The following is a 27,331-nucleotide window of genomic DNA, read 5'->3' as shown; positions in this document are numbered from 1 at the left end:
CTTCTCTTGCATCTGGGTTTGTCCAAAGTTTGGGGCCAATGAGATGTGAATGGAAGTTGTATATATTACTTCTAGTTTGTGCCCTAAAAAAGAATATGTTTGTGTTGCCCTTGCCCTCTTACCCTCTGCACTGGCTGGGGTGCAGATGTGATGGCAGGAATTGGGGCAACTACTTTGGACCCAGAGGCAGAAGTCCTGTGATGAGGATGGCAGAACTGCTTTGTTAGCCCTGGACTGTTACATTAGAGATAAATAAACTTGTATCTTATTCAAGCTACTGTTTTTAAAGACTTATTTGTTATAATACCTTAGACTATATCTGAGTAATACATCATTTGTCTCCCCTCCTGCCTCCTCAGAATAAGTCCTATGAAGGTACTTTGTTTCATACACTGCTCTATCCCTATTATGTAGAACTATGTCTGGAATACATTAGGCACTAAATATCTGGGATGAATGATGGATTCAAGAAACAGAAGGAATTGAGTACATGGGAAATGGGGTTGTATTTATGACAGGTGGCGCTCCAAGAGTTGAATTTAACAAGAAACAATTGAGTTTGAAATTTTTTGCCCTCTAAATTAGGGACAGCACAACACAGAATGAGGATTTGGGTGAAGTTGCAACCACCAAGGTCCACATACCAGTTTAGAAGCCTCAGAGTATAAGTCATTGGGTATTTAAGGACCTTACCTAAGCTAACTCAGAAGCAATATGAAGGGTAGTATTGACATTAACTGCCAGAAATCTCCTAAAAGAGTCAAGGGGTTATACATGAGTCACAATTAGAAGGAACCTTGAAGATGGACAATTATAGTCCCTTCACTTTATGGAAGACTTGAGACCCAAATAAGAGAGATCCCAGTGGTCCATGAACGTAGCTCTGGTAAGTTGCTGATAATTATTTAAATTATTTCAGGTTCAACATCACTGATTTCTATCACCATTTTCAAGGCTAATATAATCTAATCTGCCTTGGTTCTGCTAAGATCTCCCTTTTTTTTGTCTTAGTTCTTTTCTGTTTTTTTTTTTTTTTTTTCCAGAGGAAAAAAACAATCTACCTATCTGGATGCAGAAGAGGTAGTAAAAATAATACACATAACATAGCTTTCACATGATCACATATCATGCTGAAGGCATCTCAGGCAACTGAGGGTGGAGATCATTTTAGGGTCATAAGTTCAGAGCTGTATCTGCAACATCAACAACAGATATTCTGGCTCTTACCACCTTGCCCATTTCTCCTCTTAGCACTGTAAGAGTAGTTCTTGCTGAGAAGGCACTATCCTGTAGTGGTGATGAACATCAGCTTTGAGTATAGCTTCCCCACATAAGGACTATATGACTTTGGAAAAGTTTCTTTACTTGTTGTGATCAATAAACTTCCTTACAGCAAATTGATCCTCAAGTTATTCCCCTGTAAAGTGGGAAAAATAGTGGAAACTATCTTCTAGGTTTGATATGAAGATTAAATGAGGTAATGTACCCAAAGCACTTAGTACAGTGGCTGAAACGTGGTAAATATTTGATCAGTGTTGCTCTTATTATTGTTATGGTGAGGAAGGCACTTGCATGAGCACTGTTGTGCTTCCAAAGCACATTCCATTTTCCAGCAAGTGGTGCTTTAGTAGATTTCTGGTGACTTGAGAGTGACTTCCCTAAGCATCTTGCATTAAGGAAATAAGACCTTCTGTATTCTAGAAACACCATCCAATAAGGCATTTTCACAATTTACTTGTAGGACCTTTATTACGTAGAACCTTCAGTGTCTGCTATGTGGCCTATTAGGAAAAGAATAAATTAGGAAACAAAAGACTTTGTGTTACTAGTGTCTGTTACTAGTGCTCTATAAAGGCCAATATAATATTTGGCAAGTACCTTCTTTTTCTATCAGATGATGCTTTTAATACTTCACGTCAATACTTTCAGAAAAAAGTGAAATCATTTCATTAAACACTTGTTTCCTATTTCTGATTTTTGAGCTGAAAGCTCTTAATTTTGAGGATTTAACATAAGAACAAGTCAAGGGAATAGAAATTATCTAGAAAACTATTAGCTAGCATAGAGAAATAATGTCTTACAGCCAAAAGAAGAATGTGCAAATAATTTGGGAAATGTTTACACAGAAATTTAAAAGTGGGGTTGGTGGAGTTATGTCGATGATTTCTGAGTTAATCATTTCTGCTTGTTAAATTGTTTCCAGCATTTTCTTTTTCTTTTTTTTTTTTGAGACAGAGTCTCGCTCTGTCGCCCGGGCTGGAGTGCAGTGGCCGGATCTCAGCTCACTGCAAGCTCCGCCTCCCGGGTTTACGCCATTCTCCTGCCTCAGCCTCCCGAGTAGCTGGGACTACAGGCGCCCGCCACCTCACCCGGCTAGTTTTTTGTATTTTTTTAGTAGAGACGGGGTTTTACCGGGTTAGCCAGGATGGTCTCGATCTCCTGACCTCATGATCCGCCCGTCTCAGCCTCCCAAAGTGCTGGGATTACAAGCGCGAGCCACCGCGCCTGGCCTGTTTCCAGCATTTTCTAACTGAAGTTACTGTTCTTGCCAACTACTCAGCATCCAACATTTTTGCAAGAAAACAAGGAATATTTTTTTCTCTTCAAATTACAATCCAAAGAGTGGCAAACAAGGAAGATGACAGAGTCTGAAGACCTTCAAATTTCTTTTCTTTGGTCAAGAACTCATTACACAATGGATGACACATTTTAGGTGGTCCTACTAAAAAGAGACACAAGAATCTAGAGAGTATCTCACTGTCAACCAATCCAAGGAACTTTGCTTTAGATGGCCAAAGCCAAAAACAGCAAAGTAGAAGAACTACTAGAGCTTTAAGCAGTTCCTTAGTATTTTTCCTTGGCTTATCCAAGCCTGGATACTGGTCCACTTTCCCAAAGATGGTAAAGAGGTAATACAGCTTGGGATTGGTTGGATATTGAGAGACAGAGAGAGAGAGAGATCAATCTAGGTACTGGAGCAGCACTCGGCACTCAGAAGAAGGAACACTTGGAGCAAAAAATGAAAGATACAGATTAGTGACGTGAAGTCAGGAGCAAATGATCTCAGTTGCTTTACATGATCAAAGGGCAATAACTGCAGATTACCAGAGAGTAGGTGGAGATCCATACCACTTTTTAATATTAGTGTTTTTAACACCTAGGAATAGAATATATCTAAAGATAAAGGCTTGATTTCCTCACACCCGCCTTCTCAATGATGTTTTGATTTTGCAAAAGTCTTGGTTTCTAGTTTGTGGGATTAACATTTTTCAATGCATTGAAGGAAAATTCTTTAGGCCAGGAGGGAGTCTAAAACAGACTTCAGCCACAGCACAGATACAACCCTAGGCAAGGGTCATTCAATGTTCTTAAGAAAATTCTAAATTCTAGGATGTGATGGTTAATATTAGGTATAAATGTGATAGGACTAAAGGATACCTAGATAGCTAAGTATTGTTTCTGGGTGTGTCTGTGAGGGTGTTGCCAGAGGAGAGTAACATTTGGTCAGTGGACTGGGAAAGGAAGACTCACCCTCAATGTGGGTTGGCACCATCCAGTTGGCTGCCAGGGTGGCTAGAACAAAGCAGGAGAAAGAAGCGGGCTAAGCTGGCTTGCAGAGTCTTCTGGCTTTCATTTCTCTCCCGTGCTGGATGCCTCCATCCATTCCTCCTGCCTTTGGACATGAGACTCCAGGTTCTTTGGACTCTTGGACTTAACACCAGTGGCTTGCCTGAGGCTTTTGGGCTTTCAGCCACAGACTGAAGTCTGCACTGTGGGCTTCCCCACTCTTGAGGCTTTTGGACTCAGACTGAGCCACTACTGGCTTCTTCCTCAGCTTGCAGACGGCCCACGGTAGGACTTTGCCTTGTAATCATGTAAGCCAATTCTCCTTAATAAACTCCCTTTAATATATCTATATCTATATCTAATCTATTATCATCTATAGATATAGGTATATGTCTCCCCTATTAGTTTTGTCCCTCTGGAGAACTCTAATACAAAGGGTTAAGTCTTAAACTACTTATACTTTCTCTCTGGAACTATATTTCATCTAGTTTGGAATGTTTAGTTACTTAAGACCCATATTATATATGTAGAAAAATGAGCAGGAGAAAGGTATACTGATTAACTTACATATATATATCAGCCATAGGATTAGTTCCAGCAAAGGAACATACTTGCTTTTTTTGGTTTCTTCAATCTTCTCCCTGTCGCATTATGAAAATGTGATGATTTTGCTTATTTAAGTGTCTTTGTAGGAGATTTTTCCTGGATCTTTTTAAGTGTTTAACCTCTGATTTTCATAATTTTTTTCACATTAGTATCAAGGAATTAGGTAATGGAAATTATTCTTAAATAACTCCCACCTGCCCCCCTGAAACAGCAAGCATCTATAGAGAAGAAGACAGCTTTTGGATTAGCTGGAGAGTTAACCAAGTAAAACTTGAATTCTGATCCTTAGCCTGGAGAAAAAAGGTAAGAAAATTTTTTCATTTGTCTAAGAGAAGTTTATTTCATGGTGTTTATGATTGTGGAGATGTGTCTGTGGGGGAAAGTGGCATATTAGATAAATCTTTCTAGACTAGTATGTGCAAAGCATTTATAGTGGGGAGGGGGGAGTTTGAGTCTCAAAGATAAAAGAGTAGCAAAACAGAACTGTGACTATTCTTCCTGGCATGAGGAAATAACATATGAATTACAAGCAGGCTTGAGTAATGTAGATTGAGTTGATGGATAGAAATGTGGCCCCTTACAGCACAGAGATGACAAAGTAAATATATTTGGCCCTCCTGGCAGGGTAGAAGTATAATGTGTTCCCAAAATCATCCGGATATGCCATCATATAGTGTATTAGTAAAGAGTGCGGGCTCCTGAGACGGACCACGTGGGGCGTAACCTGGCTCTGCTCTTTAGGGTGTTTTTTTTTTTTTTTTTTTTTTTTTGAGACGGAGTCTCGCTGTCACCCAGGCTGGAGTACAGTGGCTGGATCTCAGCTCACTGCAAGCTCCGCCTCCCGGGTTCACGCCATTCTCCTGCCTCAGCCTCCCGAGTAGCTGGGACTACAGGCGCCCGCCACCTCGCCCGGCTAGTTTTTTTTTTTTGTATTTTTAGTAGAGACGGGGTTTCACTGTGTTAGCCAGGATGGTCTCGATCTCCTGACCTTGTGATCCGCCCGTCTGTGTTTTCTCACCTTAAAACTGGGAATATAGTAATGCTTACTTCATGTTTTTATGAAGGATAATTGCTTAATGTATCCTACTAATAAACAATTCAATAAATATTAGTTGATGGTCGTAGGGAAGTCCTGTCGAGTGCTCTGCAAGTTTCCCGTCTCTAATGCACAGGTGAAAAATAGCTACTGATTCAAGATTGTGTACTGAAGATATGTTGCTTTCGTCTCATATTCTACCCCAAATTCCTAGAAATGATAAAAAATGGACAAAGATGGCAGATGGGGTAACAGTGAAGAGTGCCAAGGAGGACTTCTGCAGAAGACAGGAGTGGACCAAAAAATGATCCACATGTTTTGGAACCAGGAGACAAAAGTTGGTCTTGGGGCAGCTGACAGGATGACAGTTCAGGTACTACAGTAGGAGTATCCACCTGTCTCCTACCTTGGCGACTGAAGTCTTTTTATTTGTTTTCTAGAGACCGGGTTTCGTTCTATTGCCCACGCTGGAGTGCAGTGGCACGATCTCAGCTTACTGCAGCCCCAACCTCCTGGGCTCAAGCTGTCCTCCCACCTCAGCCTCCTGAGTAGTTGGGACCACAGGCATGCACCACCACAACCAGCTAATTTTTGTATTTTTTGTAGAGACAGGGTTTCACCATTTTGCCCAGGCTGGTCTCAAACTCCTGGGCTCAAGGGATCCACCCACCTTGGCCTCCCAAAGTGCTGGGATTACAGGTGTGAATCACCATGCCTGGCTGGTGACTGACATCTTTGATCCCAGCAGTGAGTGCAGTCATTTGGTTCAAGGAGGCAGGAAAATATACCAAGTAACTGGGCGCTCCCACGCCTTGAAAATTTAAAATTTCGTTATTGATGTAAAAATTCAACAAGGGATAAATCCAGAATAGGATAGATATAGCCAGGAGAACATAAATAAGCTGAAAGATTTGTGCTATTATGAAATATATATTTAGTCTTCAACCCCATTTCCTGACATACAACTCCTAAAATCCTTAGAAACACTAAAGTGATGTCTTTTTGTTTATGAATGAGTTGAGTGATGTCTGGCAGCCCCTGGGTAGCTTCAGGATGGGGATTGGTGACCAGAAAGAACAAGGGAGGATTAGGGAGTTTGGACTTTCAGCCCACCTCCAACTTCCTGGGAGGGGAGAGGGGCTGAAGGTTAAGCTGATCACCAATGGCCAATGGTTTAATCAGAGATGCCTATGTAACGGAGCCTCCGTAAAGACCCAAAGGGACAGGGCTCGGAGAGCTTCTGGATAGCTGAACATGTAGAGGTTCCTGAAGGGCGGCGCACCCAGTGGGGGTGCATGGAAGCTCCATGCTACTTCCCCCATGTGGGTCACACATATAATGCTGGCACTTTGGGAGGCTGACCCCTTATGCATCTTTTCATTTGTATTTTTTGTTATAAACTAGTAAACACAAATGTTTCTCTGAGTTTCAGGAGCTGCTCTAGCAAATTAATCCAATGCAAAGGAGGAAGCCATGGGAATCCCAACCTGGAAATAGTTGGTCAGAAGTTCTGGAGGCCCAGACTTGCAACTGGCATTTGAAGTGGGGGCAGTCTGGTAGACTCAGCCCTCAACCTGTGGGATCTCCTAACAAATAGTGTAAAAATTGAATTGGAGTTATACTTAGCTGGTGTCCACTGCAGAACCGACTGCTTGCTTGCTGTGTGGAGACCCTTTCCCCACCCACGCCCCTGTCACATTTGGTCAGTCTTCTGTGTTGATTGTTGTGGTGTGAAAGCACAGGAAACACATAGTTTGAGTTTCTCCCCCCTCACGATGATCAAGATAAGCCAGAAATTCCTCCACAAAGCCATATAAAAAGATGCATGCAGAAATGAAAGAAAAGTTAAACGATATGAAAAATAGATCCGGATGTTCTAAACTCATCTAGTAGGATGAGGGGTTAGTAGACGAGGGGAGAATTCAGAACATGTAAGAAATAAAGTATAGATCTACCAAATAAGATTTGCTGATTGTGCACTGCACAATTTCAGGGGATGCCATTTGAATAATAAGATTTGTCAATGTGTAGTGTACAACCTACTATTGTGTAGTATGCAACCACAGTCATGAGAAAATAAAGGAATAAAAGGAGGATATTTCACAGGATCTAAGTGCATATATACATCCTTAGACTGCAAGGTCCTATTAAATTCTGAGCATACAGGGTAAGAAGGACCCTCACCTAGATTCACAGTGACAAAATTTGAGAACAAAGAGAACTTTCTAAACATATTCAGGGAAAATGCTTATGAAGAAATGGAAGTTAAATTTACATCCAACTTCTCATTTGGGCTCCACTGGATATAAGAAGACATGAAACATTATTTTTTAAAATCTAGGGAAAAGAATTTTGAATTCAATTAAACTATCACTTAAGTGTGGGTGACTTTTCAGAATTCTATTCCAGCAATAATTTTAAAAAGATCATAAGGGAAGATGTGAGATAACAGAAGCAACGGTGGTAATGTATTTGGTAAAAGATATTGCTAAACAAAGTGAATTTAGATTCTAGAAAATTAAAAAGAAAACCTGGAATTCCAATTCCAGATGATATAGGAGGGAGGTAGGGAGAGCAAGAGTGAAGAGAAAACAAGCTAAGTTAAATTTATGTTATAAATAAATAGGATATAGATACTATTACTGTAGAAGTTAGAAAAATATGGGCTTACGTGGTGGGTCACACATGTAATCCTGGCACTTTGGGAGGCTGAGACAGGAGGATCACTTGAAGCCAAGAGTTCGAGATCAGCCTGGGCAACAAAACAAGACCCTTGTCTCTATAAAAGTAAAAATATTAGGCAGGCATGGTTACATGCACCTGTAGTCCCAGCTACTTAGGAGGCTGAAGGAGGAGGATTGCTTGAGCCTAGGAGATCGAGGCTGCAATTAGCTATGATTGCACCTTTGCACTCTGGCCTGGGTGACAGAGCAAGTTCCTGTCTCAAAAAAAAAAAAATGTAGGTTTAAAAATACATTTATATATGGCACTAGAAGGGTACCTCATATTCATAAAGGTAGTGCTCCATTAAGGAATGACCATGAATTATTTGCATTTAACAAGGATACACACACACATGTGCATATAAGTCAACAATCACAGTGATAAGTTTAATACACCTTTCTTAGGAATTGACAGATCCAGTTGACTGTAACTTATTGAGGATATGGAGAATTTGAAGAACATGGTTAATAAGATTAATGATAACTATAATTATGCTTACACCATCTTATATTCAAAATGGGAAAGTTACATTATTTTCAGATTCACATGGAATATTGACAAAAATTTACCATAAGTGAGATGGCAAATTAAGTCTCAAGTGTTGAAAAGCTGAAACCATATGGGACCAGGGCATAGTTAACTGATTATAAAACAATAAAATAATCAAACATGCCCTCCTTAAGTTGTGCTCTTAGGAAAAAGCACATGGGTTAAAGGGGATATCAGAATAAAAATTATACACTCCTTAGAAATAACAAGAGCACTATAATTCAACCATACCCTGAGACTTCACAAGCTTTGGTCCCAGTAAGCTAGAATTCAAATCTTAGCCCTATCTTTAAATAACTCATTGAATTGCCATTTCTTATCCCAATGATCTGTCATTCCACTGTGGAATATATTTCATGGCAAATAATATTAAAACCTATGTGAAGCAGTCAGGAGAAAATTTGTAGCTTTAAAATGCATTTAAGAGAAAATAATTGGTGGGCAGATCGCCTTGGACTCCCAATTATTGCCTCAGGAGTTGGAGACCAGCCTGGACAACATGGCAGGACCCTGTGTCTCCAACAGATAAAAAAATTAGCTGGATGTGCTGGTGCATGCCTATAGTCCCAGCTACTAGGGAGGCTGAGACAGGAGGATCGTTGAGCCTGGGAGGCGGAGGGTACAGTGAGTTGAGATCATGCCACTGCACTCCAGCCTGAGCAACAGAGAGAGCATTAAGTTTTTAACTCAAACACTAATAAAGGAACACAACAAAAACCTGTGGAAAGTAGAAGGAATAAACTAAGATGAACGCATAGTCAATGAAACAGATCATACCTTCCTATTCCACCAAAATGGAATTTATAAAACCAAAGGCTGTTCTCTGAAAAAGAAAATTAGAGTTAATCCTTCCATAAGCTTACTATTGAAAAAGCACATAAGTAATATTAGATATAGAAGATACTAAAGTGATGTGTATTTTTGATATAAATATATTTGCAATTATAGACAAAATGGTGACTTTTCCATAGACATTACCAAAGTTGAGCTAAGAAAAGTAAAATACCTGAATAAAGAATAACTATAAGATAAACAGAAAAAAAATCAGATATACATATCCTTAAAAATAGTACCAAGGCCAGGTGTGGCAGCTCACGCCTGTAATCCCAGCACTTTGGGAGAGCGAGGTGGGTGGATAACTTGAGATCAGGAGTTTGAGACCAGCCTAGCCAACATGGTGAAACCTCGTCTCTACTAAAAATACAAAAATTAGTCGGGTGTGGTGGCCTGTGCCTATAATCCCGGCTACTTGGGAGTCTGAGGCAGGAGAATCACTTGAACCCAGGAGGCAGAGGTTGCAGTGAGCTGAGATTGCGCCACTGTACTCCAGCCTGGGTGACACAACAAGACTCTGTCTCTAAAAACAAACAAAAGCAAGCCCAGACAGTGTTACCAAACACTGAGGAGAGAACATTTATATTAAACAAATTGATCAAAATAATAGAATAGTATTAAAAGCCACCTACTGAGTGTGAGGCAATGGCAACAACAGATATTATGAAGGCTAAATGAAATAACCCATGAAAGGTAAATAAGCATTCGGTAAATTAAAATAATAAAGTTGACCATTATGTGCCATGATATAGATTTCACAGTAGAATGAAAGGATAAAATAATTGGGATAATAAATTGCAATTCATAAATTGCAATTCAAAGAGCTATTTAAGTGCAGGACCAAGATTTCAATTCAGTCATGTCCTGAAAGTTTACAATCTTTCGTCACAATAAACTAGAATTCAAGGTAGAAAATGATTATTTTCTAAAATAAAGATGGTACTTATAAACCTATGTAAATGCCCATTTCTCCTCTCTGAGGTCTTTTTCTGACCTTCCAGAAGTAGGCCTTGAAGTCACAGCCAGGCTCCAGATGACTGCTGTTTCACGATAGCATACCAGTTCTTCTTCAAAATTAAATTATCTTCTCAGAGAATACCACATTTGGGGAATATAGTTTACTTCTCGAGAATCCCTAACCCAATTATTTCTAGTCTTCCTTAGAGATTTTCTTTCTCCATTAACTCCCATTTTATGTCTGGGAATCTTTTACTTTCACATATGCTCCCTCTCCACAATTTATTCTTTTTTTTCCTTCTCTAAGTGTTAAGGAGTAGTATGTACCTAGTGCGATAGGGAGATGAAGGGGAAAGGCAGAAAAATGAGCTTCTTACCCTTTGGAAGTTTTGACCCCACATTTAGAAACAAAACAAGAAGTGGAGAATAGAGGGAGAAGGACAGCAAACAGTTTTATTGGTTCCCATTTTCCTGCTAATGTGCATTAACAAAGAAGTCTAAACCTAAAAGACCTTATGCAAGACCAGATTTTCACATTACTAGCTTTGTGTGTGTGTGACATCCTGCTTTCCATTGCCAAGCTTAAGATATACGTGTCTTAAGGTCTTTCAGTTTTTATATTTGGTCTTTCAGTTTTTAGATTTGCACCCAAAAGCTGAGCACTGGACAAAGACAGAGTGGGGTTTTTAGAAGCGGCCTTACAGAAGCAAAACAAAAGCAGTTAATCATACAGTGACAGGTCATGTAATCTATAGCATAACATAACTTGGGTCCTTGCATAGCTGGTGACCCTGTAGTTGCATTGAAAGAAAAACAAAAACTGGCTAAATACAGACATTTGTAAATAATAATGTTTAAGAAGCCTGGGGAAAGAGTAAAAGAATCTGTCCCTTTTTTTTTTCCTTCAACCTTGCTCTGGAAGGGAGGGGTGTCTGGAGCCTATTCCTTTGGCCTTGGCTATTCGGACAGCGTTATCTTATCATTGTCCTTGAAGTGAGCTTGCTAGGCAGAGGAAAACTTGTTCTCTTCTTTTAACCCTTGACTTGCCACATTCTGGGCCTTAGCTTTTACTTTTCTTGGAGTGAATAAATGCAGTACTTACTTATTTTTTAAAAAAAATTTCTACCTCAGCTATGAGACTGGTAATAATTAATTTTTTATTATTACTATCTTTTTGAGACAGGGTTTCCCTCTGCCACCCAGGCTGAAGTGCAGTGGTGCGATCTTGGCTTACTGCAGCCTCCACCTCCTGGGCTCAGTTGATCCTCCTACCTCAGCCTCCCAAGTAGCTGGGATTACAGGCGTGTGCCACTGGCTAATTTTTGTATTTTTTGTAGAGATAGGGTTTGCCATGTTGCCCAGGCTGGTCTCCAAGCGTCTGCCTGCCTCGGCCTCCCAAAGTTCTAGGATTACAGGCATGAACTACCGCATGTGGCCAATAATTACTTCTGAAGATTCTAACAATACCATTTACAATAACACAAAAATGAAGGACCTAAGAATACATCTAACACATCTAGAGAGAATATTATAATATTGTTGTGAGACATTAACAGTGACATAAATAAATGGAGAGTTTATGGATTGGAAAGTCAATGTTGGAATGATATCAATCCTCCCTAACCCTCTCCCTCCTGCCCCCCACCCCCAAAAGATCTACAGATTTAGTGCAGTCCCACTCCAAATCCAATAGTTTTCTCAGGAGAATTTGACATAGTTGATCTCTCTTTCTTGAGCCATTTTCTTCTCTGTTTTTTCCTCCTACCTCACTGGCTACTCCTTATCAGTATCCTCTGCTATCACCTCTTCTATGCAACCTCTAAAATGTGGCATGTTTCACGGTTCAGGCTTAGACCTTTTTCTATCTGTACTTCCCCCTCACATTGTCCTTTCTAGTCCTCTGACTCTAAATACCACATCTATATGATGATTGGCAAATTTGTATCTCTAGTCCAGGATTCTTCATCTATCCATTGCTTTTTCAACAGTTACACTTAAATGTCAAATAGGAATCTTAACATGTCCAATATGAAACTTTTGCTTCTTGCTACCGTGTTCCCCTCCTCCAACTTGCTTTCTCAATTCTGTCAATGATCTATTTATTGCTTTGGCCCAAAATCTAGGTGTTTTCCCTCCCATTCTTCTCTTTCTCACATTCCCTACATCTAATCAATAAGAAACTTTGTTGACACTTCCTACAAAACATCTTCCAAATGTGACCACTCTCAATAGCTCCACTGTTAGTTACCATGTTAGTCCAGGCTGCCACTGCCTCTCACCTAGATTCCTAACTGGTCTCCTTGCTTCTGTTGTCTTCTTTACAGCTTGGGGGATCTGTCTCAACTAAGCCTGGTGGCAGTGAGGACCGTCAGCCCCCTCCCAGCCAGCTGTCAGCTATGCCTCCATTCTGTCTGGTTCTCAGGGCTGGAATCGCTGGGCAGGTCTAGCTAATCCTTGGCCCTCCTGGGAAAAGATTCCTAAATCCTGAAGGCATTTAGCTAGGAAAGATCCAGAATGGACCAAGCTATTCCTGTTTTACCCCAAACCGGGTTGGTCTGCTTTGGGGATTACTTCTCAAGTTAGGAAGCTCTGAGTGTTCTGAAACGGCCCGGACTCTTACAGAAGCTCTTGTGGTCCTAGAATGAATTTAGAGGTCTCCATACCGAGCCTGGAAGGTGAGGAACGACCCCTAACGACCTACAACGACCCACCCTCCCAACCTAAGGCCGGTTCTACTCCGCCTGTCCACTCTGGGGAGTTGTGCTTTGACTTGGAAGCCCTCGGATTGAAGGATGGGCCCAAGACCCTCACAGGTGAAGCCTCGGTAGGTCCCAGGGAGAAGAAGGACATTCTTCCACCCCGCCATCCCCCAAAAGTCCGACCCACCCTCCTCCCCGCCAGATGTATCAGATCCCTCCAGGGCCTCATTGTCAGTCCTGTAATCTTTTCATCCGTGATAGGATGGGCCGTGGACCCTTGTGGGTGAAGCTCGGCGGTTTCCCAGTCCATGTGGGTTGGCCCCTGCGGAGCCTGGAGCCTTCTTGCTTGCGGGCTTGCTGATCCCGCCGAGCCAGCTAGCTCCCTTCCTGCTTCTGACGGCTAGGGAACCACCTGGGAGGTCCTCCGAGCTGGGCGGGGAGGCGGGCGGCCTCTCGCACTCCTCACCAGCTCCCTCCCTGCCGCCGCCGCCTCTGGCTGCTCTAGCGCCAGGCCGAGAAGCTGCGACGGCTGCTGGGAACCCAGGGCCGTCCTCCCTCTTCCTGTGATCTATCAGTCCTCCTCTCCGCGGAGGCTCGGCCTGGCGCCTCTCAGGCCCGCAGCAGCACCAAGGCTTGGCGGCAGCTGCAACCTCTACAGACGGCAGCTGCAACCTCCACAGACGGCCGCCAGGTGGCGCCGTGCCGGGGCCCGAGAGCAGGCAGGCCCGGGGCGGGGTGGGAGGGACTCAGCTACGCGCCTGGGGAAGCCGCGGGCCCTCGCGGACTACGGATCTTCCATCCTGTCGCCGGATTTTCACATCTGCCGGCCCAGAGGAAACAATGACGTTGGGATTTTGGGGGACTGCCCCTTGACTCGGGCGAATCAGACACGAACGGCCGACCCCTTGCTGTCTTCCATCTGCCTGCCGCCGCTCCTACCCACCGACTCCTAGAGCTCATTTGTCGCTCCTGCAGCCTCCAGGAATGCAAATAATTTCTCACTGGGTTTTGGTGAGAGCGGAGCTGCGGAGAAGCGCGCGCCCAACAGCTTTCGGCGCAGCTGGGTTTCCGGGCGCCCGCGCCTGCGGCCCTCAGATGGGGGCGGAGGCTGCAATATGCACAGGCGGCCACAGTGTGGCGCAAGCGCCCTGCGGTGAGACACGCTCGGAGCGCGACGCTCCAACCCATCATTTACGGGTCAAACCAAATAATCTAGAATCAAGTTGCTACATGTGTCATACTCCTCCTGTTTTTTTCCCTAAACTTTTAGTAGAGTCATTTACATAGTTCAGTTTTTATCTCAGCTATGTTACAGAGTGGCAGGAAAATACTTTGTCTCCAAATTACAGCCCAAGTGTGAGCAGCATATCCTGAAGCTGGTTAGTAATCAACCAGAAAATCAGGAAGGTAAAGCAAACCTCTGGAGGCAAGGTCTGGACTCTGTGATACCGCCGCTTCTACCTCCTTGCAGTGCCGCCCTTGGAGATTTGGACTTAATTGTTAAACAAAAAGAACAGTTACATTCTGCCTCCCTACAGGGCAAGGGCCTGGGACTGGCAGCATTTCTGTTGTCTCTAGAAATACAGGGGTTATGAGAAAGCCTCAAAAGAGAGCGCAAGAATAATATATCCATCTGTCATCATGAGTTACCCCCTTGTATGCCTAGAACATACATGGGGACATTCTCTTTTAGTAAAGTCAAAGAGAAAAGCCATGAACTAAGTGTCCTGAACACAGAGGCGTGAACCCTCTCAGTCTCACAGTCCCGTAGGAGTCATTTGTAAGTTCTATTTCCCTCCATATCGTCTATACTAATCCCTCTTGTCTCCCAGAAATCTGCCCACTCCTGGCTGTGTGTGTGTGTCTCTTCGTCTCCCTCTCTCTCATTCTGTCTTTCTCTATCTTAATCTTCTGTCCATATGCACCCACTCACCTTTTTACCTTGTTCTGAGAAATGAAATACTATTTTTCAAACCATGTAGTAGGATTATCAGGCTAGGCTTGATTTGTAAGTTTTTCAAGATTTCTTTATAGTAGGCCTCATTTAAAGTCATCTCTGATGACCAAATTTCCAAATGTATCCCAGTTGAAGTCAGTTCATTTATTTGCTTTATTTAAGAGTTATATGCCATGAGACACACAGTTCTGGTGTTGTTGAACTTTTGGATGTTTGTGTGCAGTGCTCACGGGGAGGAAGTGGGCAGGGGACGGTCCAGATCGATGGCCACCCACTGAGCTGCTGCTACTTGGCCTCCTCAGGCTCCTTCCGGTGCACGCCTTCCTGCAGCTGTTCTTATTCTTGTTCCTGACACTTCAGCTCTTCTTCTAAATGTCTGTCTTCTTGAAGGCTGGAAGTTACCTTCTTCTCATGACCAGAATCCAAAGAGATTTCTAAATTCCACTTTTTCTTTCTTTTCAGTTCTTTACGTATTGTCACCCAGAGAACAGTGTTCACTAAAAACATTATTCCCACTACCAGATAGAAAAGGACATGAAGCCAGACAGGAGTTGGTAACTGGAGGCCTGAAACAGAAAAAGACAAAGAGAAGAGATACTATTTAGAGACCAGAGGGGTCTGGCTGAGTTATGTTTGGAGGGGAAGGTTGACTGAGACCTGATGTGCCTGTCCTCAAGGAGGCACTGCTCATTTTAGGGAGCAGGAAGGAACTGGCAATAGCTCTAACTGGCTATATGGTGTATAGATGGGGACAGGCTCCTTGGAAGAGCTTAATTGCTGGGCCCTGTCAGTGGACTTACTCCCTAGTTCCAGAAACAACTGGTATGTCTATGCCATTTAATACTTGAAATGAATTTGGGTTGAAGATTAACTTTTTTCACCCCCAAGGAGCCTTTGTTCTGGAGCTCACAATCCCTCTGCCTCAGTTACATAGAGACACTTGGGAAGGTGGTGATTTGCAGTTTACAAAATCAGTGTGTCTGATAAATCCACCTTGCGAGTTCCTTGAAGCAAAAACTATGCTCAAACGTTTTTATATCCCCAGACCTATGAAAATAGATAGGAGGAACTTGATAAATTGTTGGTGAGATTGTTGGTGAGGGGGAGGGAGGCAGGGAAGCAGGAAGAGAGAGTGAGAAGGGGGGTTATGGGGTGGAGGGAAGAGTGGGAGGGAGGGGAAAATAAAATAGAGAAGGAGAAGAAAAGAAGGACAGAGGAGAAAACGAAGGAAAGAAATGGAGGACGGAAAGGCAAAGGAAAAAGAAAAAGAAAGGAAAGGAAATTTAATAAAGTTTGTGAGGAGAAGAGTGATGTTCTGAATCAAGGATGGAAAGGTCTGCTTGTGGGCTTTTCCTGAAGAGACTTACCCCTCCTCTTTGGGCCATGAAACCCTTGAACAAACCTCAGTCCCATGGGAGATAAGGGAGTCCCTTCTCCTGTGCTAGTGGCTTCTCGTCATTCGCACTCACCAAGCACTTGAAGCTCCAACTCAGGGCTGCGCTTAAGGACATTTCCGTCTTCTGTGGTGGCCTCGCACCAGTATAACCCAGAGTCTTCTCTTCTAGCAGTTAGTATTTGGTATTCAGAGGATGTGTTCCTGCCTCGCAGGGTCTTGCTGCCCATGTAGAAGGAGAAGTAAAGCTGCAAACCAGGCTTCTGCAGAAGCAACTTTGTTTCACAGCTCAGGGTGACCGGATTCCCCTCCAGGAGCGGGGATGTCACAGATGCGTTCAGCACTGGAGCTGGAAATAGCTCTAAGGAGAAAGTTGATGGGGGATAGGGTTGCCTGTTGAGCATCCAGGTCCTTTTCACAAAAGACACATGCTTTACCCCCTTGGGAAACCTGGCCCTAGAAAATGCATCCATAAGGCATTAACCCTTCTTACTTCCAGCAGAGAGCCGTTCTTGGGGTGTCCTAATAGACATAATTAGGGTTGCCAGCTTGCTTAGTCCTACCGAGGATACCTCTAAACCAGTGTTCCCCAACCTTTTTTTGGCACTAGGGCTGGGTTTTGTGGAAGGCAATTTTTCCACAGCTGGGGGGTGGGGTGGGGATGGTTTTGGAAGGAAACTGTTCCACCTCAGATCATCAGGCATGTGCAGTTCACAATAGGGTTCGTGTTTCTATGAGAATCTAATGCTGCCACTGATTGGACAGGAGGAGGAGCTCAGGCTGTACTGCTGAACCACGAGGAAGCTCATCTCCTGCTGTGCAGTCCAGTTCCTAACAGCCCATAGACCAGTAAGGGTTGGGAACCCCTGCTCTACGTGGTCCATCCTTCCCTGAATGGCTATGTCATCTGGTAGATAACCATGCCCTTCTGGCAGTGGTCAACTAGGAGTGAACCCTGACCCACACATTTGCCATTTCAGTGACTCATTACTTGTGTTCCTGACTTAGAAAGATAATCTGGAACAATAATTTCTTTCCCACAGGAGTGAACTTCTTTTTTTTCAGACAGAGAAAATTGTTAGTGATTGTATTAGGAGGAAAGGCTGTGAAAGGGTCAGAACAAGGCCATATGCAAACTGCTTAGCTTGCAGATGCTCAGGAAGAAGTGGCGCCACAGAGGCCGCTTTGTCCCTGAGAGGTAGATGGACAGTATAACCTGTTCCTCATGTTTTCCAGGTTTCTCTTTCTATGGAGCTTTCATGAGATTCCATGGCATTATTTTCTAACTCTCCTAGCTACCTAGAGTGAGTCTCTATTCCTTACAACTAAAATAAGATGGATGAAATGGACCACCATTATGCCCTGACATTGACATCAGCTCCTGTGATTATTGATGGGGGCTGCGGTACACTGGAAAGAGTAATGGACTGGAACCCAGAGACCTCAGTTCTGGTTCCAGCTGCTGGTCATGCTGTGGCCTTTAGTAAGGCAGTTGACTTCTCTGGAGCCCAGTTTCTTCACTTGTAAATTAAAGTGAGGAGTTTAGATTGTTTATGATGGTCCCTCAGGGGGAGGGACTATCAGTTCTATGACTATTCCGATACGATACCTTTCACAGTGACAGACACTCCTGCTGATGTGTAGCGATGCTTTCCCATGCCTGAGCAGTGGTAGGTGCCGTTGTGACTTATGTTGGTTTTCAGAATGGTGAGGTTAGAATTCCGGTAGAAAAACTTAAAGCCTTTGCCATTTTGATAGTAAAGCACATTGTACATCAGCTTATCCTTCCATGCATGACACCTCAAGGCCAGAGGTTCTCCTTCTGTGAAGACTCTGCCAGATACCTGCAGTAGTAGCCAGCCTGAAAAAAGTGAACCCAAAATGTATGTATACAGTGGAGGAGGTACAAGGAGGCCCAAGCTTGGCCCTGTGGGCTTTCTGTTTTTCCTCCTTGCAACATCCAGCCTCAGAGCTCTGCTAAATCTCAGGCCTGTATCCAGTTCCTCAAATATCTTTAGCTTCGGTGGAAAGAAAAGCAATCTTTACTGGCAACTGTGCACACGGCCTTTTCTTATCTTCCCTTTCCAGATCTCAGAAGTTGATAGAAACCAAAACAGTTCATACAGCATGGCAGACAGAATTCTAAAATGATCCCAATGACTCACTCCCCTGTATAATCCCCTTGAGTGTGGGTGGAACGTATGACTTGCTTCTAGCCAACAGAATATGACAAGGGTGATAAAACGTCACTCTTGGGATTCCTACATTATGTAAGACTCTATCTTAGCAGTCTGGATGGAGAAAGTCTCCTGCTGAACTTGAAGAAGTAAGCTGCCATGCCAAGAGAGGGCCTACGAGAGCATCACAAGTCAAAGGCCTCTAGGAGCTGAGAGTGGCCCCCCACTGATGGGCAGCAAGAAAGTAGGAACCTCAGTCCTAGAACCTCAAAGAACTGAATTCTGCCAGTGACCTTGTGAGCCTAGAAGAGCTGAAAAAAGAAACACAGCAAAGTCAACACCCTGACTGCAGCCTTGGAAGACCCTCAGCAGAGCACTCAGCTAAGCTGTGATGGGAGTCCTGACCCATGGAAACAGGAAGATCGTAAATGTATGTTGTTGCAAGCTGCAAAATTTGTTACACAGCAATATAAAACAAATACACTCCAACTCTTGACAAATTTGTTAATAGGACCACACATCCTAAGACAAACACAGAAGGGCAAACATCCAGCTATAAACATCCTACTACATTGATATGAATACTCACATATGTAAGATCAATGATACCACTAGCAAAACAAGCTCCAAGTCAATGGGTTCTTCCTTTTGACGTACACCTCTACACATAACCAAAAAAGTTTCAACTACTTTTCTTTTCTCCAGAGGCAGTTGGTTTGGCTAAATAAAAATGGGGTTCTTAGGAGACCAAGAAGGAGAAGAGACAATAGTGCTTTTCCCCCCTCCAGAACTTACCTAAGAATGGAAGGCAGGTGTTTCTATGCCATACGTAGCATGAATTTTACAGTCATGGATATGGATATAATGCTTCCAAATATAATTAATTATCTTCCCTCCCTTATTCCCACCCACAGCCAGGAGGTGCTGAAAGATTGCACTGCCTGAACACTGCCATCTTTGCTTTATATATCCAAAAGAGTAGGAAATGGTATCACATCTCCATCAGAAACTGCCAAACACTAGTAATGGTAGAAAATATTTGAATGACACAATTAATAGGCTTGATTTTGTGGGATGCTCTACTTTAGAAAGAAAATTCATATGCTTTCCAAACACACATGCAATGTTAGAAAAATTAAGTGTGAATTAGGCCACAAAGCAATTTTCAACAAATACTAATGAACTGATACCATAACACAAATTCTAACCAAAGTGCCATAACATGAGAAATCAATAACAAAAAACCACCCTCCAAAAAACATCTAAATAATTCATGAATAAAATAATGTATAATGGAAATTTATAAATTTTTAAACTTAAATGGTAGTGGGAGTATTGTATATCAAAATTCACGAGATGCAGCTTTTCGCAGACATTACTAATTTCCTACTCAACAATCATTCCCCCATCTTCATGACTTTGGAGTCAGCCATATGATTAGGACTCGGGTCCACCAACCAGCTTCATTTTCTTGGTCTTAGCATATAGTGATTAAATTGAAATGACTCAGAGTCAGTGAGCTGCAAATGAATTCCCCATGGCTGACTGTGGCAAAACATTTTAAAATAGGGCATAGACAGCACCAACCAAAAATTTTGGTGTATTGTACTGTAGTAAAATTAACAAGTCTTGGCCGGGTGCGGTGGCTCAAGCCTGTAATCCCAGCACTTTGGGAGGCCGAGACGGGCGGATCACGAGGTCAGGAGATCGAGACCATCCTGGCGGACATTGTGAAACCCCGTCTCTACTAAAAAATACAAAAAACTAGCCGGGCGACGAGGCGGGCGCCTGTAGTCCCAGCTACTCGGGAGGCTGAGGCAGGAGAATGGCGTGAACCCGGAGGCGGAGCTTGCAGTGAGCTGAGAGCCGGCCACTGCACTCCAGCCCGGGCAGCAGAGCAAGACTCCGTCTCAAAAAAAAAAAAAAAAAAAAAAAAAAAAAAATTAACAAGTCTTGTTCATTGAAAACAAACAAAACTATAATATGATAGTGAAAAGAAAAGCCACAGAGTGGGAGAAGATATTTAAGACACTTGAAAAATGACTTATATCCAGAATATATAAATAACTCCTATAAGTCAGTAAAAAAAAGACAGACAATAGAAAAATTGTCAAAAAGACCTTACAAAAAAGGATACCCAAATAGGTAATAAACATGTGAAAAATGGTCAATATCATAGTCATTAAGGAAATGCTTAATTTGCATTTGTATATCCAAGAGTGGGAAATTGTAACATACCTCCATGAGAAACTGTCAAACACTAGTAATGGTAGAAACTATTTGAATCATGTTTGAAAAATGTCCACAGCATTACTATTTGTAAGAGGTCAAAACCAGAAACAGCCTGAGTCCCTCAGCAGAACGGGAAAATATGAAATATACAGTAATAAGAACAAATGAACTTCAATTTATAACATGTATACAGTTCACAATCATAATGTTGAGAAAAATAAACCAGACACAAAAGAGTACATACTGTCCCATACTGTAGCCCTTTATATGAAGTTCAAAAATAGGCAAAAAAAACCTATGGTGCTGGAAGTCAGTGTCAGGGGGTGGACTAGAAATGGGCAAGAAGGAGTTTCTAAGGTGTTGGAAATGTCTAAAATAGATCGGGATGCTGTTTACTTTGCAAAAATTTACTGTGGTGTACATTTATGGCTTGAAAATTCACATTAAAATGTGATGTAAAAAAGATATGATTTTCTTTTTTTTTTTTTTTTTTTTTTTTTTTGAAACGGAGTCTCGCAGTCGCCCAGGCTGGAGTGCAGTGGCCGGATCTCAGCTCACTGCAAGCTCCGCCTCCCGGGTTTACGCCATTCTCCTGCCTCAGCCTCCCGAGTAGCTGGGACTACAGGCGCCTGCCAACTCGCCCGGCTAGTTTTTTTGTATTTTTTAGTAGAGACGGGGTTTCGCCGTGTTAGCCAGGATGGTCTCGATCTCCTGACCTCGCGATCCACCCGTCTCGGCCTCCCAAAGTGCTGGGATTACAGGCTTGAGCCACCGCGCCCGGCCAAAGATATGATTTTCAATAAGTCACTGATGTGGGTGTCCTAGAGTCTATGTAGAGGTGAAGAAAACAGCCTCTTCCCAGCCCTAGTCCTTTAGTTGTCACTTGAACCATGAAACACTTCTGCTTGAACTATCCAAAGTGTCTTGTTGAAACAGCTCTGTCAGAGGTTGCAGTGAACCAAGATCGCACCACTGCATTCCAGCCTGGGCAACAGCGTGAGACTCTGTCTCAAAAAAAAAAAGGAAACAGCTCTGTCAGCTTCCCTCACCTCTCCATCCTAAGAACTTATTTACAGAGACCTAAGGGACACACGAGAAACATCAAGCCTTCCCTCAGACATTCTCAACATTTCCTTGGCTAAAACACATTTCCTCTAACAGCAACCATGTCTGCATAAAGGTAATTTTGCCTCTAGTGTGGATTAACTTTTGCTTTATCACTTTCAAAGAAGTTTAAACTCATTACTTCTGAATAATAATACATTTGGTTATTTTGTCCTGCATATTGAATGAAGCATTTTTCCCTGAAGATTGCAGTCTCCATCTCTTGATGAACAGAATCTCCTTACAGGTTTAATTGGGTGGTGGGCTTTTCTGCTTGCATTTATTAAAATATGACAATAAGTCCATGTCCAGATTATCTTACAGATATACTATGAAATGTGCCCCAGGAATGTATGTATAAAGATGATTATTGCAGCAGTGCTTATAAAATCAAAAGAGTGGAAACATCTTAAAAATTTGCTAATAGGCAGAATGGTTAAATTAATTCTGCTACAGCTGTGCAGCAGACATTTTAAAGTAGATTTCTATTAAGTGATAAAAGTAAGATGTAGGACAATACTTAAAAAGTGCTCTACCAACCACAGCTTTAAAACTATGTATATGTGTGTATATATATAGTTTATATATAATAATGCTAATATATATGCATAATATGTATATATATATACATAATATGTGTGTATATGTGTGTGTGTGTGTGTGTATATATATATATGCAGTTTTGTTTCTGTGGAAGGTGACTGCAGATGTTCATTATTGCTCATTTGTTTGGATTATTATCATTTACTATGTGCAGGCATACATTTGGAATAATGATACACTCTTAGGACCTAAGTCTCACTCTAGACATTCTGCTTACAGCTGGCCCAGCTGAGGCACTGTTGGTACATAGTTTAAGGACTCTGCTATGATGTTTTGAGTATATTGATTTAGTTTCACCTGGTAGGTACATAGTGCTGAGACCTGCATCAGATAAATTGACACACACACATCTGGTGTCCAGAAAGGAGAGAACGCAGAGGAAGACCTTGCGGTTTCCGGCCCTCCTGGTCCAAGTCATAATTACCTCTGTGTATTTCCAGCTGTATGGGGTCACTTCGCCCTGAGGGACCTCTCTGGCATCTGTATTCACCACTGTCCTTGACACTGGCAGAGGTGATTCTGTAGCTGGGGGTCGAGGTCTGAGTGGCTGTGCCATTGAGAAACCACTGTGTGGAGTTGCTCCCAGGCAGACGGGGCACCTCACACTGTAAGGTTACGGTTTCCTCTTGGAACACGCTGACCCATGGAGGCTGCAAAGTGATCACTGCCTTTGTGGTATCTACTTGGAGGTTACAAGAAGAAAAAGAAAAAGATCAAGTGGAGTAAAGGGGAGGGCTCTGAGTGACTGGTAAGGCTTTTGTGGATAGCACAAGGAAAAAATACATATTTAGATTTACTTGAAAAATAAGCAAGTGGAAACCTACAAAAGCCAGCCTTTACGAGTGTCCAACTCCTGCTGCAGAGACCTCTGTTCATGTTATGAAATCCTCATCTGGGTGTTGGGAATTTGGGGCTGCTGAGGATTAAATTACTGATGTAGGTTTTCCTGTTGGGAGCAATGAAGCAGGGTTTTAGACTTCGGCAAGCCGAGCGGAGCTGTGTTCCTTGTCCTCCGAGCTACACCGTCTCTGAGAGTACAGAGCAGGGCTTCCGCAGCTTGTGCGTTGGAAACAGAGGTTCAAACTCCTCTCTTTGAAGCTTTCAGTATTTGCCTGGCTCTTTCTGAGGAGAAAAAACCCACTCTGCTTTCTTGTAAAGGGGACTGGTTTAGGGGATGTTGGGAAACCCAGCAGACTTCTTCAGTGTTTGTGCAATTCTGGCTCTTTCCTGCTGTTATAGATACATTTAGGCATTTCGTTCAGAGGGAAGAGCTCATTCAGGAAACTAGAAAGAAAGCTTACAAAACATGGTTTTTATGAAAATCATGCTCTGAATATGGGAGATTTTACATAATTTATGAATCTTTCTTCTTTCTCTGCTTTCCCTATATGCTCTTCTTCAGGTTAATAGGATCCAACCTTTGGAAGTAGGAAAGTGGCATAGGAGGAGAAGCTGAGTTAGAGGTCACTCACCCACTTGCCCATCAACTGGAACTGCAAGAGATCAGAGAATAAAGATATCAGTTGGTCCAGGGAAAATGATGAGGAAGAGAGAACTGGGGAGACATAATTAATGTAGACTCTGAGGGATCAACTCAGGTCTCTGAGTTTCTATTTCTCTCTTTCAAAATCCAGTACTAACAGAACTGAACAAGCTACAGGTGGTTATCAATGAAACTTTACTGTGCTGTTTCCAGGCTTAATGCTACCTCAGGGTCCCCCTTCCCATCCTTTTGATAAAATAAACTAATAAACCATGGAAGCACAGATACAAGTTGTCTCCACACTCATGAGTTCTACCCAGAGTTACCACAGGAAGATAAAACTCTTGACTCCCCACAGCCACAGCCTGTACCCCTCTAACTATCCCCTCTGAGTCCAGCTTACCCCAAAGGAGCAGAGCTGTCAAGAACCACATGTTGTCTCCAAGCTGGTGGGAGCAGCGAAATCTGTAACATGCAAGATATTGAAGAGGTTCTGCTGGGGCTCCAGAGCCAAATTAGAAAAGAGGAAGGAAATTGCCTTTTCTGACTGTTCCTTTTCTGGGAAATACATCTTGAATTTTGAAACATGCTTTCCCCATGCTCATACCTCTTAGCCCATCTCTCCCACTTTGAAGTTCTAATTTTTAGGTTATGAACTCTCAGAATCCAGGGAAAAGGCTAAAGTTGTATTGATATTCCATTCTGATTATTTTTTCCCTCTACCGTTTCTGTTTCTTAGGGTTAGAATATGGCAAAACCTCACTCTTATCATTGGTTCAATGCCTGGCTAATGCCTCCAAACGATCCTTTGGATCCAGAAGTTTCTTTTTTTTTTTTTTTTTTTTTTGAGGCGGAGTCTCACTCTGTCGCCAGGACTGGAGTGCAGTGGCCAGATCTCAGCTCACTGCAAGCTCCGCCTCCTGGGTTCACGCCATTCTCCTGCCTCAGCCTCCCGAGTAGCTGAGACTACAGGCGCCCGCCACCTCGCCCGGCTAGTTTTTGTATTTTTAGTAGAGACGGGGTTTCACCGTGTTAGCCAGGATGGTCTCGATCTCCTGACCTCGTGATCCGCCCGTCTCGGCCTCCCAAAGTGCTGGGATTACAGGCTTGAGCCACCGCGCCCGGCCGGATCCAGAAGTTTCTATATCAGCCTCTATGAGGCCATGGGAAAAGTCAAGCATCTACAAGAGCTGCCCTAATGCAAACCAGCCTCTGCTCCTCTGGGGACACAGACAGGATCAATCTCCCATTTTGGTTAAAAAAGTAAACAAACGCTCTTCCTGAAAGACATCATAAATTTGGAGTGTTTATTTTGGCTAAATCCAAGGTAATTAAATGTTTAATGTGGATGCTATGGAGACGAAAAATAACTCATGACCATGGATAGGAATGTCTTCAAGAAAAGAGTTTTAGAGTACCAGTGGTGAGCTCTGTGCCACCAAACTGAGGTGGCTCCTGAGACAGAGTTGTAACCCTACAAAAAGATTTTTAGGTATTGTGGTAAGAGAGAAAGAGAGCTAAACAGAAACTAGGATGAATTCAATGAGTGCAGAGAGACTGGCAATCTCACTGGCAGAGAATGAAAAATGACAAATCATGCTGTAGATTGACGTACTGGCCCCAGCTTCTCACCACTCCCTGAATCTACACTCACTCCACAGCCTCCTGAGGGTACCTCTCTGACTCTTGACTGTGGCTCATCATGCAACTTTCACTGGCCAGCGAAATGTGAATGGAAAGGACATGGTGCTAATTTCAAACTTAGCACTTAGGAAGCTTCACACATTATCTCTTATCCTCTTGTTCTCCTGTGACTGCTGACCCAAGAACCTTTTTTAGCTAGTCAACCACAGTGCAAAACAGAGCTGTCCTAAACATTGTGGTTTGAGGCGGAACTGCCTCATCTGCCTTGCAACAGTGAGAACTAAACGCTTACCTTTATATGCCACTGAGATTTTAAGATTGCTATTCGAGCAAGAGCTGACTGACACAAATGAAAAGCAAGGAAGAAAGGCCAGGAAGAACTCAGGGTGTTCTGAAGAGATGAGAGAAGTCTCAGTTTGTCAAAATTTATATTCAAAGCCTATATTTGTAACTATTTTACTATTTTGTCTCCAAAGTTTTCCACTGTATGCATGTCCCATAATTTATTTCACCAACTTCTCTTCATGAACATGTAGGTTATTTCTAATTTTTTACTATATGACCAGTAAAAAATATTGCTTACTACCATAAGTAGTCTTGTGCCTACCTTTAAACATTTGACTTATTGTTTCCTCAGGACACATTCCTAGAATCAGTAGCGCTTACTCAAAGGAAATGCGCATTTTTTCCTTTGGATAAGATGCTGTCAGATTGTCTATGATCATTATCCTCATCACTGCATAAATTTTAGAGTGCTTATTACATGCCAGATAAATATGCTTGATACATATTTTCTTATTTAAGCCTCACAGTAATCTATGAGTAGACGTTATTATCTCCATTTTATAAATAATAAATCTAGTGAAAGAGGAGATCGGTAATTTGTCCAAGGTTGTAAAAAGTAGAAGCAGGATTCAAAATCAGACAGTTTGATTTTCCTTACATACTGACTGATGGAGTATAACAGTGCTCACCCCATGCCTTGCGATTTCTGCTTTGTAGTAAAATAGCTACTTCTTTGAAAAATAAGTGAAATCATTTCATTGATTAGGATAACATCAGGGAATTAGGATTGTTATATAAGAGGAATGTAAGATCTATAGCCAGGAAGGATAAAATACTTTCTTTCTAATAAGTATCTGTTGTTTCCAAATGTTGAGGAAATAGCCATTGATGTAGGTTTAAATTCATGTAAGAACAGCTAGAAAAATGGGGCAAACATAGTAACAAACGCAGACAGAGTAGTCTTCTAGTATTTGATAGACAATGAAAACCATGATGCTCTGTTCTCACTTATAAGTGGGAGCTGAACGATGAGAAGACACGGACACATGGTGGGGGAAAAACACACACTGCGGCCAGTCGGGTGGGGTTGGGGGAAGGAGAGTGGCAGGAAGAACAGCTAATAAATACTGGGCTTAATACCTAGGTGATGGGTTGATCTGTGCAGCGAATCACTATGGCACACGTTTATCTATGTAATAAACCTGCACATCCTGCACATGTACCCCGGAACTTAAAATAAACATTCATGGAAAAAAATCATGATGCTCAGGAGAACCATTAGGAGAATTTACATCTATATATGACATTTGTATTTCCATATATTAATACTTTTTTTTTTGAGATGGAATCTCGTTCTGTCACCCAGGCTGGAGTGCAGTGGCACGATCTTGGCTCACTGCAACCTCCACCCCCCAGGTTCAAGCGATTCTCCTGCCTCAGCCTCCCCAGTAGCTGGGACCACAGGTGCATGCCACCACGAC

The 27,331-nt window shown here is 42.5% G+C and overlaps 2 protein-coding genes and 2 long non-coding RNA genes across 5 annotated transcripts; 3 read left to right on the top strand and 1 right to left on the bottom strand.

Annotated features, from left to right (window-relative positions):
* The first annotated feature begins 2,409 nt into the window (after positions 1-2,409).
* Positions 2,410-8,965, top strand: LOC117075535. Its single transcript, XR_004434037.1, has 3 exons — positions 2,410-4,476; positions 5,424-5,582; positions 6,642-8,965. It is a non-coding gene; the product is annotated as an uncharacterized LOC117075535 (long non-coding RNA).
* A 3,949-nt stretch (positions 8,966-12,914) lies between these two features.
* LOC117074137 lies at positions 12,915-14,203 on the top strand. Its single transcript, XM_033195356.1, is given in 6 exon segments — positions 12,915-13,097; positions 13,234-13,371; positions 13,478-13,630; positions 13,632-13,871; positions 13,873-13,985; positions 13,987-14,203. Coding segments are annotated over 6 exon segments (1,029 nt in total). The 3' UTR covers positions 14,189-14,203.
* FCGR1A (Fc fragment of IgG receptor Ia) lies at positions 14,204-24,458 on the bottom strand. 2 transcript variants are annotated; one of them, XM_033197916.1, is made up of 6 exons: positions 24,325-24,458; positions 23,911-23,931; positions 22,863-23,117; positions 17,932-18,183; positions 16,399-16,683; positions 14,204-15,495 (listed from the first exon to the last, which is right to left on the bottom strand). In XM_033197916.1, the coding sequence occupies exons 1-6, from the start codon at positions 24,353-24,355 to the stop codon at positions 15,266-15,268; spliced, it is 1,074 nt and encodes a 357-aa protein (XP_033053807.1). In that variant the 5' UTR covers positions 24,356-24,458; the 3' UTR covers positions 14,204-15,265. The 2 variants fall into 2 exon arrangements, with proteins under 2 accessions (XP_033053807.1, XP_033053806.1); XM_033197915.1 differs by having other exon boundaries at positions 22,863-23,120; positions 24,325-24,446.
* On the top strand, positions 21,831-26,152 carry LOC117075543. The gene is made up of 2 exons (XR_004434045.1): positions 21,831-21,911; positions 25,583-26,152. It is a non-coding gene; the product is annotated as an uncharacterized LOC117075543 (long non-coding RNA).
* Positions 26,153-27,331: the final 1,179 nt, after the last annotated feature.

Source organism: Trachypithecus francoisi, unplaced genomic scaffold (assembly GCF_009764315.1).
Source record: "Trachypithecus francoisi isolate TF-2019V2 unplaced genomic scaffold, Tfra_2.0 Lachesis_group5, whole genome shotgun sequence".
NCBI classification, from domain to species: Eukaryota; Metazoa; Chordata; class Mammalia; order Primates; family Cercopithecidae; genus Trachypithecus; species Trachypithecus francoisi.
The sequence above is the reverse complement of the archived record's forward strand: the minus strand, read 5'-3'. Positions and strand labels throughout refer to the sequence as shown.